Source organism: Phycodurus eques, chromosome 3 (genome assembly GCF_024500275.1).
Source record: "Phycodurus eques isolate BA_2022a chromosome 3, UOR_Pequ_1.1, whole genome shotgun sequence".
In the NCBI taxonomy this organism is placed as follows: domain Eukaryota; kingdom Metazoa; phylum Chordata; class Actinopteri; order Syngnathiformes; family Syngnathidae; genus Phycodurus; species Phycodurus eques.
In genome coordinates this window covers 14,608,663-14,623,228 of record NC_084527.1, presented here as the reverse complement: position 1 = coordinate 14,623,228, position 14,566 = coordinate 14,608,663, and the positions used below count along the sequence as shown (strand labels likewise).

Sequence of the window (14,566 nt, the reverse complement as noted above, 5' to 3'; positions counted from 1 at the left end):
AATAACATAGTTCAATAGAATCTAAACAAAATAAACAGTTTGTTCATCCTGATTAATTTAATGCAACTCCTTCTGGTGTGCTTGACTGCGGGCAGCATAATACAGTCACAAAGACACAAACGAAGAAGACTTTCACAACTACTATAAATGACTCAGTAAACTGCAGTGATGATGATTTTTCGCAGATGGCTAATAAAATATGCCTGTGAGTATTGTTATATTGTCCGCTCTGTTAGTGTTCAAATATCAGTTGTTGAAAGGGTTATAAGATCGTGACTATCGATGCTATTCGTTAACCCTTCTATGGTGTTTTGCATTTTGTGTTAGCTAGAGGAAGACAAAGCTGCGTGGTTGTTTTAAATACTTCAACTGGTAGTGGCATTAAACAGCTTTAAGCTGAAGCATGTTTATCCTTTTGCTTTCAACTCAGCATCTACACTCTGTTTCTTCTCTTTTTTCTTTTCTTCTCCGTTTTATTGTTTTTCTGTTTTTTAACGTCGCTATTAATCTGTTTTAATATGCTCAATGTTTAATTGTTTTTACATGTTTTATTTTTATAAAATTTAATGCATTTTGTGTGTAGCTGTGGTTGTTTTAGTGCTCTATAAATACAGGTAAAGTTGAGTTGAGCTGAAGCCTTCTTTTGAAGAATTGTTCACTATCTGCAAAAGTGCTGCTTGTGGAGATACCCATACAGCGCTCTTATCTAGAATTTTAGCTCGCAAGTAAAAGCAGAAAATCGTCTGAATGATAGCTCGTAGCCGGCACGGTGAACAACTGGATAGCACATCCACCTCACAGTTCTGAGGATCCGGGTTCAAATCCGGCCTCGCCTATTGTGGACTTTGCATGTTCTACCCGTGTCTGCGTGAGTTTTCTCCGGGTACTCCGGTTTCCTCCCACATCCCAAAAATATGCACAATAGGTTAACTGAAAACTCTAAATTGCCCGTAGGTGTGAACGTGAGTGCGAATGGTTGTTTGTTTATATGTGCCCTGCAATAGGCTGCCGACCAGTTCAGGGTGTACCCCGCCTCCTGCCCGCAGTTAGCTGGGATAGGCTCCAGCATACCCGCAACCCCAGTGAGGATGAACTGTGTAGAAAATGGATGGATGGCTCGTGTGTCAAAACAACTCGAGTTGGGTCACTTGTATTTCAAGGCAACACTGTACCTCTAAAGCTGTACATTATATCATATAATATCAAGAGCAGAGGTGCATTTACATGAGATTGGACCACACCCTCAAAACAGCATCATTTCAGAAAGGGGTCATTTAAATTGTGAATAAAATGCATATGTCTCCTTAAAAGGTTTTACTATACGCACGAGATAAAGACGTCAGATACTGTAAGGTTTATTTCTCCTGACTAGCAGTATGGCTTTTCTTGCTGGCAGATCCCATCAGACTTCTCAGACTTCTCCTTGGATCAGATAAAAACTAGGTTTGAGCAGGTAAAATTCCGAATCCCATTAGTGATTATGTGACGATTGGGCGTACCTTTGCCTTCCCAGCCCCTTTTGTATGATTCCAGGCATAGGATGACAAAGGGAAGTCCACAGGTCACAGGACCGTAGGGTGAACAGAGAGAAAGTACCTATGTGCATTTAACCCAAAGGGCATTGTTTTACATTCTTGAAACGGACAGATACTTTTAAAGATGAGACAGACACTAACGAAAAATGGTGCTATCAAAGGTAAGGTCAGGGTAATGTTACTGTTTTAACAATGGTCTATATGGCTTTAAAATGAATGGATTCATATCAACAAAACCCTTCAGACATTTATAAAATGTGTTTGTGTGTGTGTTGACAACAAAAAGATGGCGGAGCAAATAAATCATGCCTGCACACACCGCTTCCCCTGATTCAGGTCCATGTCCCTGACACATTTTAAACAATATGGTGAGAAGCTGTTGAGAAATGTATTAAAAGAGGGGGGAATGGGGGGGGTCGGTGTTGAGAGTGGCCTTGGCTTTGTGTCTGTGTGTGAGAGAACATGAGTGGAAAACAAGAGGAATGCATTTTGTATTTGTGAAGATCCATTTTGGTTCCAGTTAAGCTATTAAATGGACCTTGAAAACTGGTAAATGTAATGTGACAGGGGTTCAATAGCAAATGATGACCGCCCACACAAGCAAATATGTGCGCATATCCACACAATACACATTAAAACAGCGTATACACAGAGTGTACGCACAAAATACAAATAGGCTACTGCTGCCCTTTTCTGAGAATGATGTAAGTTGGATGCAAACATTATAACTGCCTATGAGGATAAATACAAAAGGGATAGCAAATACTGTGTGATAATTCCATATTAATTATGCCTGTCAAAATACAAAATTATGCTAAATATCAATGTCTTCTCACTTGTTAAGGTGCCCCAATTTAAAGTGTAATCACATATCTGACAGCTGCCTTATACTGAAAAAAAGAAAAACCTTCGACCTTTAAATATAGTGTGACATCAACAATGCTGACACGTTAGCATGCCTAAATTAATTTCAGCTAGGCAATAAATCGTAGTTTTTTTGTGACTACATCTTTACTCAGTTTTTCTTTTGTAGCGCTTTTAGTAATGAACACCAAAGACAACAAATATGCAAAGTTGCATCACAGTAATATACAGCCATTTATAATGTAAGATTTTCTCTCAAGATTCTAATCTAATTATGTTTTCATGTTCAATTCTCCAATTATTTTCTAATCCTAGTAAGAATGAGATCAGATTCATTGAAATATGCTGTTTTTAGACAACCACATTTCTACTGCAGAGTATCTATAGCAAATTGTGACGTCGAGAAACAACAACAATGGAGGAATGTGAGTGTCTCCTGTTTTTACTTCTCAGCGGGAAGGAGACACATTTTATCAAAGTAAGTTGATTCAAAAATAAACACGGTGGGAACTCAGACCGTTAACATGATGATTGAGGGACCGACTAATTAACTGACTCTTTTCTGTTGCTCGTATTAATGGCACAGATGTTATTATTTTAATATTAAAATGGATAGCGCGCTGTTGTCTACAAGCAGGCTAGCCATTACGTTTCGCAAAATTACTCAAAGACAGCCCAACCAAACATACCTGGGAGAAAATGTTTTCCACAGATCCGATGATAGAGGTGTGGTTCACTGTCTCTCCCTTTAGAAGTGGCTAAGTCTTGCGATCTTCTCTGTACAACTACTTACGACATCCATTTGATTTATCCTCCTCATCCACGTTCTGCTAGATTTATTTATATTTTTTTGAAGGAAATTTAAAAAAAAACAAAAAAAAAACTTGGGGGGTGGGGGGGGGGGTACTGTATCTAGTAGTGCAACACCAAACAAGTGTCATTATTTCAGTTCAAGTCAAAGGTAGCTGATTGCTTTTCTGCCCTGGTGCCTACTGTTTACAAACATTCTGAAACCATTGCGTTTCTATTGAGGCCGTTTAAAATATGTAGGGTCATTTTGCTCACTTTCATACTCAATGAAAATGTATCATGCCATGTGTTGTCTCCAATAATATCAGTATATATTGTGGTATAACAGAAAAAGAGAATGCAGAATATGACGCGGGTTCATTTAAGGATAGAGTTAACTAAGCTGTCAGGATGCTTTGAAGAAAAAATAAACATGTCCTGAAGGAAGGCACCATTTCAAAGGCTGGTGGAGTTTACTAAAAATATCCTGCCAAACATTGCATGTGCAGTGTAAAGCAGGTAACTGATTCGTCAGGCTGCAGCTAGACAATAAAGCGCAAACCCATGTTGTTAATATAACAGTGATAATGAAGTCATCATGCTATATCACTTCCTGTGCCAATGACCTGGGCTAAGTGGTTTTTTTCATACTCGCATGTATGTTACTCACGTGTGTTGATCTTCTGTAAGGAGATGTGTTTCTCTAACTGTCGCCGCAGTTTGACCTCGGCGCCATACTTCCCCGTGGTCCCATTGTCGGCTAGAATGAAGTGTGAGTGGAGACTGTTCAAAACTGTCAGCTTGCTCATCGGGTTGGACATGGTCTGGTATGGACGCACCACCTGCACAAAAAGAACATGCACCTAAAGATGGGGAGGATGCTGTTCAGATATGTCAAATATGTTTGTCTCTAAGCATCATAAGCATAAAAAACAAATCAAAGTGATTTTCTATAAGAAGAAAAGCCATGAGGAGAATTTTTAACTATGTTCTACAAAATTAAGGAGAAAATAGTATAGAACCCATGAATATTCATATGATTTTGTAAAATGTTTTTAATTTTGTATTTGTATTATATACTGTAATTTGGGTATATTCCATCTCTATTTTTTCAATATTCTGATTATTATTTTTGAGATCGCTGGCTGTGAGAAAGTACATGTGGTTCTATTGTCTCAAGGTGAAGCAAACTAGGTCCACATCGTATCCTAATATCGTTCATACTGTATTTATGGTAAATATTATATGACTGTGTCTGCAGCATCATCGGTTGCAATGCATCTGATCAGACTTGCATTCAACAAAAGCACACATTCAACATGCAAAAATCCCTTTTAACATATTGTCACTGTCCCACGATAACTTGTATCTCCACCTTATAATGATTGGGACTTTTTAACATAATGAGATAATCTGTGTTCTCCTGCATATACTGTCAAAAGTATTTTTTAAGTTTCGTAGACATTTTTTTAACTTGATATAAATTGTCACAGGATGAGAGAGGAACATAAACGTAAACAACTCAAAATATCGGTAGAGTTATTACGCAGACGCAAAAGTTATAATTTTGTCTGCTTAGAAAAATGGAATAGAACAATACTGAATCAAATAATACCCATATAACAGTAATGGCGGGGGAAACAGATTGACAGGATGATGCTAAATCTGTTTAATAACGTAAATAAAGTCGTTCGTGGTGTTTTATGAAATACCTTGCTTTAAAACACATTTTATTACTCCTTTAAAAAAAAAACATAAATTGACATTTTACATCATATCAAGGTGTAAATTGTAGTGCATGATGGCTTTGATCACATATTTTTCCCTTTAGTCTCAAATAATCTTTACCTCAATTTTTAACTATTAAAATGCATAAATTGGTGTTCACATTGATTTTGCAGGTTTTTAAGCCTTTAAAGTGGTCTGCAATCGATGACAACTTGAACTGTAGTGTTGCGTCTCTCTGTATCACTTACATCTTTACCAACGAGATCCTCCTGATTTTCCACAATGCCCCAGGGAGCAATACCAATGGTGCAGATCTTTCCCCGGGACTTGGAGGCGTGGTCTTTTAGTGCATCACCCACATGGCGAATGACCCCTATTGTTTATGTGTGAGTGAGGGCCAGTCAGGGGAAAAAAACAAACAAACAAAAAACAACAAATTGTCATGATATTGAGAATCAACTCACATCTCCCCTGTGCACATTCAATATTTATTGTATTTGGGCTCGCTGGCTTTTAGACGAGAAAGCATGTGTTGTATATCACCTGTATTGACCCCTCCAGTGAAGATCCACGCTCCGGTCGTCATGGCAGCCTTGATGAGCCCTTTGCCGAAAACCTGCTTGAGTTTGGGTTGCAATTCAAAGTTCTGCAGCCCCCCGTGGACTGAGATGAGCAGTTTGGGTAGCTCCAGCTGCCACTCTTTGGTCATCAGATGCAGCAGCAGGTCCGGCTTGGTGTCATAAGACACTCGCACATACTGGAGACAGTTGGACATGTGTCAGTGATCATGCCAATATGGCCACCTGCCCGGGTTAATGTTGCTCGTTTATTTAAGCTACAAACGTATGAGACAGATGTTTTCTATAATTGGAGGCCACATGCATTATAAAAACATCTGTTTATCTATCTAATTCATCCTCAGACACACAAATTAACATATGCACGGCATGAATAATTCAACCCTTTAAATAAATTAGCTACAATTCACCTGCAATCATCTACGTGAACTGCCTGGATGCTAGAATTATCACTGACAGTGACTGTAAGAATCAGATGCAAAAGTCATTTGAAACAAAGTCATTGCACTTAATTATCTTCCAATTACAGAGACTTAATTGATTATCCTGTCTTGAGTTATTTTGATGATGAATGGTGATCCGACATATAAGAAATGTTTTTTTATAGCTAGTTCCTCTCCTACAGTCTCATTTGGATAGATGCTACTTCTGTTTATTATTAAAGTATGCATGAATGTAATCCATAAATCAGCAAAACAAGAACATCAATAGCGTTTCTCAAAAGTGGAAAGTCCAGGTCAAAAGGTACATATATACTTACCAGCGACATCATTAGGCATTATTATCTTTGTAAAAGATAAAACAGAATTTTTGATACAACTCTTGTATTGAATCTCATTAGGTGTACCTGATGAAGTGTCTCGTGATCACCCAGCTAAAACTCTTCAGTATATTCTTTGTGTTATTTGGACAATCATGTACCTATACTATATTCAACAAGAGTATTGAGGCACCTTTGAAAACTCTAACAAAACTAACAAAACTGCAAGGAAATAATCCTCCAAAATGTCTTCTATAAATATAGTGGTGCCTTGAGATACAGTATGAGTGACCCAATTTAATAGTTTCACCAGGTAACAAGCCGCCATTTGGCCAATTTTATGTTTTCACTTGCGGGCAAACACTTGAAATATGAGCACTGTATGATGGCAGTGAACTCAACTCAACTCACTGCACAACAAGCAGCATTTTTGCAGAAAGTCAAAAATTCTTCAAAAAATAAAATTCAAGCTGTTTATTACCACTCCCAGTGGAAGGTTACTGTCAAACTAAGCAAAAAAACAACAACAATGACAATTACACGCTCTACATTTAAAACGACCACATAACTTTGCCTTAAAATCTGCATGATGAACGCTAACACATAATGGGGAAACGCCTTAAATGGGCTAACGAATAGCAATGACTATTTGAACACAAATAGTGGAGCAACATATGAAGATGGGTAATATAACAATAGTCACAGGAATATATTCTTTATTGTCTGCGAAGAAAACAAATATTTCTGTCAAATTGAGGAGCTTGAATGTATAGTATATTTGTAAATCTGTATTATACTGCCACCAGGTGACCAAGGCGTGCACACCAGCTCAATGTCCAATAAATTGACGCAAACATTTTTTTACATTTATTTATGGTCTATTTATTTATGTAATTACTGTATGTTTTTTATAAAGTACAATATTATTGAGTAGTAATGTTCTTATTAAAAGCACATTACAAACATTTTTTTTTGGGGGGGGGGGCTGGAGCGGATTAATGGCATTTGCATTAATTTCTACACATGATTTGAGAGACCCGTGTTTTGAGTTACGAGCGTGGTTAATGAAATAAACTCGCATCTCAAGGTACCTTTGCAGGAGGAGATGTATCGTAAAACTTTCATGTATCTGTAGGTGTGCGATATGTTCACCATGGCTTTGTTGGAGTGTCCTCCTCCCTGGAACTCAATAGTGCCGAAAGCATCAGTGGGACTGAGCTGAGTGTGTTTGCTGATGGACCACTTCTCAGACAGACTGTCATTTTTGGCTGGTCGTGCCACCTTGTCATTGTGACTGGATGAGATGCCGGGGGGAAGACCCACATGCTGTCCTATCAGGCGACCGCAACAGCACCTAGATGAGAGGGGAATGTACGGCAATCAATGGGTCTCTTTTTCACAAAATTGGACGTAATAGCAAACCTGTATTAAAAAGGAGATGATGTGTTGTTGTTGTATTGACAAATGGAGATGACATACTGTGTCAAGTTGTAAGAATGAAGTGACAGCCTGTCAACAGATTTGTATCTCCTCAAAGGGACATATACAAGGATTGTTAAGGTTCTGCTACACCATTGCACTCATTTATCACCTCTGTCTAGTCTGATTTGCTGGTCTGAACTCCCCCTGTCCCTCTTGGCAGCCTACAGGAGCTATTAAAGTGGAAGTTACAGTATATGGATGCCGGTATTGCATTACAAGTACAATACTTATTCAGATGTTGCTTTCATATTTGTTTTCCAATCCCGCAGGATGACGTGAGAGCAAGTGGCTTGGAATCTGATTCTGTTGAAACTTCATATTTCCATCGTCTATGTTTTGGCTTTGCCTCCTGAACCACAAGTGTTTTGTTTTTTTCCTTGAAAGAGATGTGATCTTGAGAGAAATTGCTTCTGCATCATTCTATGATAATCCTTTATCCCGACAAAGTGTAAAATAGCTTGCTTACTTGCATCAAGACTGGTAGTAGAGAAATTAAAATCTTGCCTTTTTAGATTTCTCATCAGAGCGATGACAGCTGTTATAATCATATGCATTGTGTCACAGCAGCCAGTTCAGTATAATGAGAGGAATGCATAAAATGGATTTGCAGTACACTTCCCTCACTTACAGTATGTGGATTATTTTGAATGAATGAATAATTGTTGATGAACTGAAACGGAAACAAACAACAAATGTGGCGCTAACCTTTACAAAGCGTTTTTTTATGTGTTTGTTCTGAGGAACGAATAAGGTGATCGGTGATTAAAAGCAAAACTAAGTGGTTAATTTCAACCTTTCCCATCTCCACCTTATTTAAAGAGACTTTTGGAAAAATTACAATAATTAGTGCTGTTAGACTGAGGTCCATTGTCAGAGTTTCTTCTCACGCATCTGCACCGCCGTACAAGTCGTGTCCTCAGGCCAGGTCCTCGCTGTCCTTTTGAAGTCAGAACATTTGATGGAGGCTGCTGATGTGAACAGCCAAGAGCGTCAGATCCTTGGCTCCACAAAGCATAGAGGTGTCTATCCTGACCTCGCACAAGTCACCACCGGCCTTGCTCATCCAGCAGGCTACGCAACTTTTTTTTTTAAAATCCTCATCTTGTAAAGTTTGATTGTGCCTGACCTCGTCTACTACTTTCTTTTATGTTATCTTTTTTACTGATTATTTAGAACAGGGGTTAATTGCACTCACCTTAACACCTACATTTTTGGTCATTAAGTCGTGACCATCTTTTATAGATGTCAAACCATGTACATTAAAGTCTTCAAAATGAGACCATAGATAAATGTGTGTCTCTTTTTTTTAAACATAATTACAAATTATTACATGATACTTGAGAGCAACATTATTAGGGAACAGAGGAGGAGCACAATTATTTGATTGTAAGAGACAATTTCTCTATTGGTTTTTAAAATAAAAGACAACAACCGACATTGGATGCCCATTTAACATATCTATCTCCGACGATGCTGGAATGGATGTATTATTCAACGTCCCACGAGTGGAGAATTACTGACTTAGTGTTGTTTTTTTTCTTCATACATATTTTAATTTTGAATTTCCTTTTAAGTTATATTTTTATTTGATTTATATTTTTTTAAAATTTCATCTGTTTTCTGTTTACTTATTTTGTATTGTGGAAAAGGCTGTGATATACATGTAATGTTTGTGTTATTAATTGGTTGGATGATTACATTTGTGACAGTCGTTTTCAAGTACTGACTGAGCTTGAGTCTCTTCAATCCTAAATTGTAAATCTTAGGTCCCATTTCCAGAAAGCAGTATGCTTTGGTTCTATTCAGTACAGTATGCAATTGATTGCATCTCTGTTGAAAAGGGACATTGCAGTACCCTTTTTGTTGGCATGATGGTTACAAGGGGAGGCTTTGATACACTTATAGAGGCTGTTGTCCACTGACTGGCCAGGGGGGAGAATGTCAGTCTTCTTCCATTTTATAATAAATAAATTGAATGAGAAGGAAACTACTACCACTACAACCACTCATGAAAACACCAAACTCCTACAGCAGGCCTTCGAGCAAAGCGAGGCAAAGTTAATCTGAAGGGCTGCACTGAAACCCAGCATCTACAAAAGCTCAATTCAGGGAGTGATAAGGTATACTGGTATTGACTGGGCGTGACTGAGCTCACTGGTTCGTCCAGAGTCTGGGCTGGTGAGAGCCAAGAGCGGAGAGATTTATGCACCTTATCAGTACCCTCCTCCCGCATATTGGTGGGTGATGATAACGGGCTACGTCGAGCCAACCATCTATCCTTTCGGTCTGAGTGATCACCTCTTTATTTACACAAGGGTCGGTCATTTGACAACTCATTTTCTCCAGATAACAGCGGTGCCTTCACACTCTGTTGGAGCACATGGGTGCCTTCAGGAGCATGTTATTCTTCAACGGTGTTGGTCAGGCTAACCTGGCTACGTCGTTTGTGCAGTGGCCTGCTCACTACATTTGACTTTTTCTTGGCCAGCGCATGGACGTTAGTCATATATTGTGTGTACTACTGCTTCACTGTAGTTGGAAGAGGGGTGGTCTGGAAGAGGGGAGGCCTAGGAAGGTGTCCAGCTCTTAAAAGCGCATTCAGCGAATACACATATCTTATGGAGTTGATAGCTTGACTCATGTAAGCACATCCTAGCTTTTGGTTCAGTTGTGAATTAACCTTGTCAAAGGAGGCGGAGCATGTATAGTGTCGAATCACATCCCTGTGAGTGCCCTGTGAGCTGGCTCCAGTCTTTGTTGCTCAATTCAAATGCTGTTTCTCCTTTTTATAGGAGGTATGTGCTTATGTGGTTGCTACTTCTCAGTTGCACAATGACGGAAAAGGATGTGTCTGCCAATCGTGGAGGTTTTGCATTCACTCATAAATACAGGCGAGCACACAGGTGACAGTTACGATTATTTGGGACAATTTCCTACAAGAGAGCTGGGGGCAACACAACTGGGGGGGGACGGCAACTTTTCCCTACTTCAGTTTCCATCATCATTACCGTTTAACACTGCCTGCACCACTGTGTGCGTTGAGAGAAAGGAAGAGAAATTACAGCTGGAACACCCATCAACAAAATCATATTGTCGGAGATGAAGGCCTCTTAACTCATATTAGGGTTGCATTTTAAATTTCTCCTTGCAATTTGTGATGACCTCCACATACTGAAATGGTCATCATTTCAAATGTTGTGGTATAGAAAAATAATAATCATGATGTCCTTAAGATTATGCAAGCAGCAACTACTTTTCCCACTATTACTATGCTCTTTTTTTAATTGGGCATTAAATATGAAACATTCTGAGATAGTCCAAATGTAATGTCCTCACATAAGGTTGTTGCAGGATTTCAAACATAAAAATATATATTTTTTCCACCAAGTGTTCCTTACCTATGGGGGTCTTTGGCGCTCACGATGATATGAACACATTCTCTCTTGGTGAATGCTCTCTCTATCCATGATTTCTGTGCCTGTAGACAGAAAAACAGAACATCAACATTAATGGGCCAGTGGGTGTCAAAAACATGAAAGAGAAAATCGAGTTCACCTGAAAATGAGATTTCAGTATACACTGTTGTAAATATGACTTTTTTGTAATTAATAGCCCATAATGCAGCAGGGCATCATTCAGAGCATTCAGTACATAAAAATGCATGTTGTCTTCTAAGACAAGGAATTTGGCTACACACATATTGTTCTTGAGAAACACGTCTCTAAACATGATTTAGAAACAGGGATTACAGCAAACTGAAAAAAGTCCACATTAAATAGAGTCCCTCACACATAATTTAAACACTCTGTGAGAGAGTTGAGTCCAAACTGGCTGAGAGGAGTTGCTGGGAGAGAGAGAAAAGAGCGGATGTTAAATGCCCTGAGGCAGTAAATGATGTCAGTCCATGTTACATTGCTCGAGTAAGTGATGTGCAGCCAACTAAGTGTGTGTGTCTGCTGAATGATATTTTATGCATGCAAGGGAGCCATCATTCCACATATGAAAGCAATTTTTAGCAGTGTATGACTGTACCGCATCATAATGAGAGTTGTGTGTAACATTTTGGTTACCTGAATTAGTTACATGAGAGGGCTACAACAATTAGCATATTGTTTCAGGAATACACCTCTGACAGTGTCAATGTAAACTGTAAAAGCAGAATATTATATACAGCTTTTGTATCGCATATCATTAATATGCAAGTAGCCTTAACCTGGCTAGTCGGTGTAGATGTGTGTGCCGACAACATACAAATAAGTCGGCAGCATTTTGCAGTCACAGTGGAATTTTGCCTGTGTGACTCTCTGCAGGTCTGAGTGACAGTAACACACGGCAATTATCCTGCTGCACACTTGCACAGTGGCTCTACATTGAAGGCCTGCGTCACAAGATTAGAGCTGATATACCATCTGTTCAGATAATCCCAAAATACATGCATGAATTCTCGATAAATAAATTATAAGGATCCATGTGAGAAAAGAAGATGCTATTTAGCATCCAAGGGAGTCATCATACCACATATGAAAAGAAAAGCACAGTGAGCTAAGCTTTTTACTTCAACTGACTTTTTTTCATTAACGGTGTCGAGTGGGATTTGCGACTTTAGATATACTGTAAGTAAGCAAGTTAAAAGTACAAAAACAATGTGGCTTTATAATTGGCCAAGGAGGGGGTTTTAAACTGATCATAGCTGTTTGTGAACTGAATACATGAACAACGTATGAGATTGGAAAAGAATACTTTGCAACAACATCACTTCATCATGTTAACAGACATTTACCAATTAAACATGTTTAATATTGTGGCTGCAGTTAGCAGTGGTGTTGAACTGTACTATTTCATATTGAGCGCAGTTTCCAATATGTTAGTGTGCATATTTAGAGGGGAAAACATTAACTATACCGTTGATAGAAAAAGTCTACACAACCCTGTTCAATGACAGGCTTTTGTGATATAAAAAAAATAGACCAAGATAAATCATTTCAAAACTTTGCTCCACAATTAATATGAGCCATCGCCAGCATAACTCAATTGGAAAATAAATTGTCTTTTTGAAAGAGTAAGAAAAAATAAACTGAAATAATGTGACTGCACATCAGCGCACAACCTCTTATAGTGGGATCTGGATGTGTTCACATTTAACCAGTCGCATTCAATTCATGTTAAATGGGAATTTCTTGTCCTTTTTTTTCTTTCTTTCTTTCTTTCTAGCAGAAGCCTGAAGGTTTAGTGCAAACACTGACTGGTATTTGGAACTGTTCATAATTCTCTTCACCTTGACTAAGGGCCCGTTCCAGCTGAAGAAAATCAGTCCCAAAGCACAATGCTGCCACCGCCATACTTTGCTGCAGTTATGGTGTGCTTTTGGTGATGAGCAGTGCAGACTTTGTGCCAAACACACGGTAACTTTGGGAGTTAGCGAAAAAGTTTAAACTTGGTTTTATAGTTGTTTTTATGTGCTGAAAAGATTCAAGACACTTTTTTTCAATTGCTTTGTACCGGTTAAAGGTCACATTCACGGGGGAGAAAAGTATAAAATGATTAATCTTTTATAATGATTAGTCTATTTTTTTTAAATTACAAAAACATTTGAACATGGGTGTCTAGACTTTTTTATGGCTACTGTATGTCTTCAAATAATTGTCTTTTATTTACAGGGAGTCCTTGGTTCAGGACAGTCCCAACATATGACATTTAGAGGTTACAAAATGGTGGGTAATCCAGTAGTTTGTGCAGTAGTTTGCGCAGTAGCGTAGGAATATGTTGGCACAAGAAGGCACGCACAGTTACCGCCATACTTACTGTTTTTCATTTAACTGTATTTTTCATACAATCATTTACTGTAATTATGCCTTTGTGACTGCTTTAGTGTACATTAGTGATAGTGTACTGACTTACGCTAAAAGTCAGGTCAAGTCGTAATCATCGGAACTTGTTGTAAACTGAGTGTATGCGTTGGCAACCATTGGAAAGGTCTTTGGCAATTATGGAACAATGACCAGATAATTATTCTCAGTCTCTATACTAGAATACAAAGAGACTCACTACAATGGAAAGAAAAGTGGCAAATACAGTATTTAGTATTACTTCCCCACTTTTGCACAGTACTGTAAATTTACTAAAAATACATGTTTGTTGTCTGATTAGGCAAATGTTCCATGATTCCATATAAATTTGTTAACACCCAAGACTTCCATGATTGATTTTATTTTATCATTTACAGAAGTGGACTGTACTGTATCACTATAATTGTGTTGAGATTAGGATTAAATGTCCATATAGGACAAGCAGGAGGAAGCAAACACCCAAATCATAAGCAACAAAAAGGTCCTGCCTGCTTTTCATTCTGGGAGAGAGGAGCTGGCTCATCTCCCAGCCAACAGCGCTGAGACTTACTTGTACAAACCTCTGACCGCCACCGCCGCCGCTACAACAACACACACCGCATCCGTCTGACTGACCCTGTCACACCACAGCACCACTAAACCCACCACAAACCCACCACAAACCCGCCACAAACTGGACAGGACCAAACCTGTCAGCACACTTACCCTAACACCAAACTTGGACCTGGGGTGGCGTATCACTCTTGGGGGGGGGCCTAGAGGGGTTAGAGATGACCGTGTGACCATACTTGGCTAACCAGGCCACAACAACACCAAGCGCCCCAGTTGTTATTACAATATGCTGAAACTAAGGACTGCGATGGGCTGGCGACCAGTTCAGGGTGTACCCCGCCTCTCACCCGAAAGTAGCTGGGATAGGCTCCAGCATGCCCGTGACCCTAGTGAGGATAAGCGGTACAGAAAATGGATGGATGGAAAAAACTA

The 14,566-nt window shown here is 38.9% G+C and overlaps 1 protein-coding gene across 2 annotated transcripts in view; it reads right to left on the bottom strand.

Moving 5' to 3' along the window:
* Positions 1-14,566, bottom strand: part of trpm3 (transient receptor potential cation channel, subfamily M, member 3) — a 158,880-nt gene that overhangs the window by 86,545 nt on the left and 57,769 nt on the right. For both annotated transcript variants that reach the window (XM_061672208.1, XM_061672209.1), the window contains exons 2-6: positions 11,135-11,214; positions 7,407-7,608; positions 5,460-5,673; positions 5,165-5,289; positions 3,859-4,030 (exon numbers count right to left, since the gene is read on the bottom strand). In XM_061672208.1, the coding sequence (XP_061528192.1) occupies positions 3,859-4,030; positions 5,165-5,289; positions 5,460-5,673; positions 7,407-7,608; positions 11,135-11,214 (793 nt within the window). The remainder of the gene's footprint in view (positions 1-3,858; positions 4,031-5,164; positions 5,290-5,459; positions 5,674-7,406; positions 7,609-11,134; positions 11,215-14,566) is intronic.